This window comes from Mus pahari, chromosome 9 (assembly GCF_900095145.1).
Source record: "Mus pahari chromosome 9, PAHARI_EIJ_v1.1, whole genome shotgun sequence".
NCBI lineage: Eukaryota > Metazoa > Chordata > Mammalia > Rodentia > Muridae > Mus > Mus pahari.
This window is the reverse complement of record NC_034598.1, coordinates 48,828,309-48,833,683: the sequence shown is the minus strand read 5'-3', so window position 1 is coordinate 48,833,683 and position 5,375 is coordinate 48,828,309. Positions and strand designations below refer to the sequence as shown.

The 5,375-nt window shown below is 47.9% G+C and overlaps 2 protein-coding genes across 4 annotated transcripts in view; both read left to right on the top strand.

Moving 5' to 3' along the window:
* Window positions 1-2,890: 2,890 nt before the first annotated feature.
* The window catches only part of Stat2 (signal transducer and activator of transcription 2), a 24,023-nt gene continuing 21,538 nt past the window's right edge, over window positions 2,891-5,375 (top strand). For 2 of the 3 annotated variants that reach the window (XM_021205188.2, XM_029542600.1), the window contains exon 1: window positions 4,644-4,897. In XM_021205188.2, the coding sequence (XP_021060847.2) occupies window positions 4,686-4,897 (212 nt within the window). In that variant the 5' untranslated portion in view covers window positions 4,644-4,685. Of the gene's footprint in view, window positions 3,012-4,643; window positions 4,898-5,375 lie in introns of those variants that run through there. The other variant, XM_029542601.1, reaches the window with a different exon arrangement.
* Window positions 3,247-4,513, top strand: Apof (apolipoprotein F). The gene has a single exon (XM_029542602.1). It carries the CDS (start codon window positions 3,264-3,266, stop codon window positions 4,161-4,163), a length of 900 nt encoding a protein of 299 aa, XP_029398462.1. The 5' UTR covers window positions 3,247-3,263; the 3' UTR covers window positions 4,164-4,513.

Genomic DNA, 5,375 nt, shown 5'->3' with positions numbered 1-5,375 from the left:
TTTATTATATGTAAGAACACTGTAGCTGTCTTCAGACACTCCAGAAGAGGGAGTCAGGTCTTGTTACGGGTGGTTGTGTACAGCCACCATGTGGTTGCTGGGATTTGAACTCTGGACCTTCGGAAGAGCAGTTGGGTGCTCTTACCCACTGAGCCATCTCACCAGCCCCCAGTTCAGAGGTTTCCTACCAGAGGCTGCCTGCTCTCTTCTGCCTTAACCTTCTCCAAAAGATACTGAGAACCGTTCTCATTTCATTATAGGTTTAGGGAAAAAATGTTAGGACAAGGGGATATGGCAGAGTGACCCTGCATCAGAAGGGAGAGATACAGATGTCAGTGTGGGCAAAGGTGAGAAGGACAGACCCTGGTCTGTTCTGGTAAACCTCCAATCCAAATATGCCCCAGCAACGAAAACACAACTCAGTTAATATGAATACATGCCGTGTGCCTAGATTGGGCAGATCTACTGCTATACTACCATCTTCCACATTTACGAGAACTTTCAGTTTCTCCAGGCCATGTGCTTCTACTCTAATTTTCTTCTTCCTCCTCCTCCTCTGTGTCCTCTCCCTCTTCCATTTTCTCCTTCTTCTCTCCCCTCACCTTCCGCTCCACCTTCCCTTTTCTCTGCCCAATCATCAGCTCTCTTAATTTTACAAATTAAGATGGGAAGCAGGTTTACAGGAAATCACCTGAGTGCTGACTCATTCCTTGTTCAAAACCCATCACAGGAGAACAGAATTAACATCAAATATAATTAGCCCCAAGGCTCTCCACAACACTGGTCCAGAAGAATCGGTAAATATTTGTAAATACCAGAAGCCTATTTTTGTAAACCATAGCTTTCTGGCTTCCTAATGATGTGGTAGGGAGAAGGTGGGCTTGAAACAACATTTATTCAGATCACGAAGACACCAAAGCAAACAAGATGTTTACAGTGTCCACATTAAGCTTTCCCTCCTCAAACTAGTGAGAGCTCAGATAGCTTTTTTTCCTTAAGGTGTATTTTAAACATCCTTTTGAGAGTATACTAGAATTACGTCACTGCCCCTTTCCCTTTCCCCCCTCCAAACCTTCTCATACACCCCTCCTTGTTCTCTTTCAAATTCATGGCCTCTTTTAAAAAATTAATTATTGTTATATACATATATGTGTATGTGTATACATACATGTTCCTAAATATAACCTGCTCGGTTTGTATAATGTTATGTGTACATATGTTTTCAGGGCTGTCGAGTTGGTGGCAGAAAACTCGTTGGTGCTTATCCTTGAAAAAGATGATTCGGGCTGGTGAGATGGCTCAGTGGGTAAGAGCACCCGACTGTTCTTCAGAAGGTCAGGAGTTCAAATCCCAGCAACCACATGGTGGCTCACAACCATCCGTAACTGACGCCCTCTTCTGGAGTGTCTGAAGACAGCTACAGTGTACTTACATGTAATAAATAAATAAATAAATAAATAAAAAGAAAGAAAAACCAAAAACCATAACAAAATGTTTCTTTAAATTAAAAAAAAAAAAAAGAAAAAAAAAAAAAGAAAAAGATGATTCCTCCTGATACCAGGAGTCCTTAGTTCCTGGTTCATTGTCTCGGGCTGAGGTCTCAGGAGCTTTCTCCCTTCCGCACTAGTGTCTTTTGGTGTGCTTGTTCAGTTCATGCTTATGTAGTAGTGCCGGTGAGGCTTTATGCGCAGCTTTTGACATATCTAGGAGACATAATCTCACAGCAAATACCCTGACCATGTGGCCCTTATGATCTTTGCAACCCCTTCTTTGCAATGTTCCCTGAGCCTTAGGAGTGTTTTGCAGACGCATCCATGGAGACTGAACTCCACAACTCTGCATTTTGATCGAGTGCAATTTTCTGTAGTGGTCTCCATCTGTTGCAAAGAGAAGTCTCCTCCATGAGGGAAGAGGACTATGGGTACCTGTGGGTTTAAGGACAAATATTTAGGTCTGGAGAGATGGCTCAGCGGTTAAGAGCACCGACTGCTCTTCCAGAGGTCCTGAGTTCAATTCCCAGCAACCACATGGTGGCTCACAACCATCTGTAATGGGATCCAATGCCCTCTTCTGGTGTGTCTGAAGACAGCTGCAGTGTACTCATATAAGAAAAGAAAAGAAAAGAAAAAAGGACAAGTATTTAGGCGTCCTTAGGGACTATGCTGTGATGTCATGTGCTGTGTGTAGGTTTTCCTTCCAGATCTATACCTCACTAACCCTATGTAATTGGCTAGGTTTCCCTACCAAGCATGACTCCCCTCTTGCTGAGTGGCCTCACAACTTTTTTGTTTGTTTTTTCAAAACAGGGTTTCTTCTGTGTAGCCCTAGCTGTCCTGGAATTTGCTTTGTAGACCAGTTTGAGTAGGCCTCAAACTCAGAGATCTGCCTCTGCTTCCTGGGGGCTGGGCCTAAAGGTGCGGGGGCAGGACCACCACCAGCTGGTTCCACAACTTTTAAAAATATGGGTGAAAGGGCTGGAGAGATGGGTTCGGTGGTTAAGAGCACTGGCTATTCTTGCACATGGCCCAGGTTCAATTCCTAGCACTCACAGAGCAGCTTAAAACCCTCTGTAACTCTGGTTCCAGGGAATCCAACACCCTCCTTGGGCACTGGGCGCCTGCAGTGCACTTACAGAAATACTGGAAAAAACACTCAGGTGCATAAAATAACAACAAACAAATCTCACAAAAAGGCAGGTGGATTTCTAGACTCTGTCCTTGTCCCAAATTAAAGCCGGTGACCTTTATGGAAGATAAGGTCAATGTCCTCACTGTTGAACCTTTCTTTCCTGGCTTATTTGCAAAGGCCCCTGCCAATGTCAACATTGGGAGCCTCATCTGCACCACAGGGGCTGATGGATTTGCTCTAGCAATTAGCCCAGCCCCTTTCACCTCAGCAGCCCCAGATATCTCTTCTATTCATGGGACAGAGAGTGGGGCAGAACAGGAGGAGGACTGAGGAACTACCAAAGCTACCCAGGGACTCTTACTTCTCAATGGCCGGACTATATGGTAATCTGGGTCCCCGATAAGTGGGTGGGCATTAAATGGGAAGGTCACTCTGACCTAGAAATGACAGAAATTGTGCTGTACTTCCCATATCCTACCCCTTTGCTAAACAGAACATAAGCTTGGAGGTAGGAGGTAGATGTGGTGGTGGTGGGGGTTTCCCTGAATCTTGGGCTCTTTGCAGACTCTAACCTTCAAAGACATGGTCTGAGTGTTTTGGGTTTCTCCCTTTTTCCAGGGGGCTCAGCTCCTGACATGCGTAGCCTCCGACTCATTGCGATCTCAATCCAGCTGCTTTGTTATTCCCTGCTGCATCCTGTGGATGCCGCTTCACATGGAGAGGCAACGAGGGTCTCTACGATGCTCCCTCCCTCAGACAAGCCCTTGTCCTGCCAGATGCTGCTCCCCAAGTCCCTGCCTGGCTTCACTCACATGCCCCCTGTCTCCAAATTCCTGGTAGGCCTGGCTCTAAGGAATGCTCTGGAGGAAGCGGGCTGTCAGGCTGATGTCTGGGCTCTTCAGCTTCAGCTTTACCGATTAGGAGGTGTGGAGGCTACACAAGCCCTCATCAGCTATCTCCAAGAGCTCCATAAGAGTGGACACACAGACCGGGAAGTGTCTGTGGATGCCCTGTCCTCTGTCCTACAGCGCTTAGCCTGGGAGCAGCAGGGTCCAAAGAGGGCCAAACGTTCGATTTCCAACACGGACTGTGAGAATGAGCAGGAACAGAGTGTGCACAATGTGGTTGACCTGCTACCAGCAGTAGGCACCTACTACAACCTAGGCACAGCTTTGTATTACGCCTTTAAGAACTGCTCTGACAAGGCCAAGGAACGAGGTCGAGATGGGGCCATAGACCTGGGTTATGATCTCTTGATGGCCATGGTGGGTGCGTCAGGGGGTCCAGCTGGTGCAGTGATCACGGTTGCTCTTAAGCCAGCGATGAAGGCTGGGGTTCAGCGGCTGATGCAATATTATTATGATGAGAAAGAGGTGACCACCCCTCAGCCAAAGAACGGGAAGGATACCACCACAGATATCGGTGTTGTGGAAGAAACAGCCATGTCCAATTTTGTGTCAGAAGTTGAAAGTACAACTTCTAACTGGGACTGGCCTTTATTAAAGAACTATGGTGTCTTGGCGTACAAGAGATAGTAACAAAACAACAAATAAGTGGAAAATTCTGACAAGAGAAGTGTAGATGGATGGATGGATGGGTGGATGGTTTGGGATACTGTCATCACTTGCCAGTAATTTCCTTCTTGAAACTTAGATTTTACACTCTAATGGGGCGAACTTCCACCTGAACAAGTGATTATAGAAATTAAAAAGTGATATCATGAACCCACAGTATTTATCATTCATATCCTCAAAATTACCTTATTACCTCAGCTCTTCCCTCCCTCTCCTAAGGCGTAAGGACGCAGGTCCCACCCTTTCTATGGAGTCCTCGGCGCTTTCACGCACCCTGGTTTCAGTTTCCTTTCCCGAGTACGCACGGTTCGGGTAAATCAGCTGCTAGAATTCCTGGCTAAGACTTTAGTTGGGCTCCGCCTGACTTGGGGACGGGGGCGGGCACTAACTTGAGCTTCTCCCTCTCCGCCAATCACTGAAGTCGGCGGTGTGGTTTCAAGCAGCTTGTCCAGTCCAGCGCTGGGCGGGGTTGTATCTCAGCCAATGAGAGCGACACGCGGGAAGGGCGTGGCCAAGCCTTCGGTCGCCCCACCGAGCCCGGAACGCCGAGCGTCCACAGCCCGGGGACCCATTCCGCTGTTCGCTCTCTTGGTCCGCCGGAGTCGGGGGAGGGTGGGAAACGGGTCCTTGAACCGCTTGGAGGATTGGAAATTGCAGCGGGAGCACTGGAAGGAGCGGCACTGGACCCTCAGAAGGTACAGGCCCCGAAAGGGTGTGCGGAGCGGGGCGGAGGTGCCAGCCGGTTCCCGGGAAGGGCTGCTGCCCGGGTGATGCCCCTGTAGACAAGGCTTATGCTCTCTGGCTGAAGTCGAACACCCTGCAGGATGCTGCACCGCTCTACTTCTCAACCCTGTCGACTTCCTTCCAAAACTACTCCGCAACCTTTGCAGCTGCTATATGTACCCATTTGTTCCTTGTCATAAGCCAAAGCTTTAACCTCTGCTCTGCGAATCTATTCACTTATTTGTAATTTGTATGCATGTTGTGTCTGTGCTACGTGCGTGCCTGAATTGGCCAGAAGGAGGGTCGAATTTCCTAGGACTGGAGTTAGATGGTTGTGAGCAGCCATGTGGGGGCTGGGAATCGAACCCAGGTCCTCTGGAAGAGCAGCCAGTAACCATGGAGCCATCTCTCCAGGCCCTTTGCATAATTTTTTTTTTTTTTTTTTTTTTT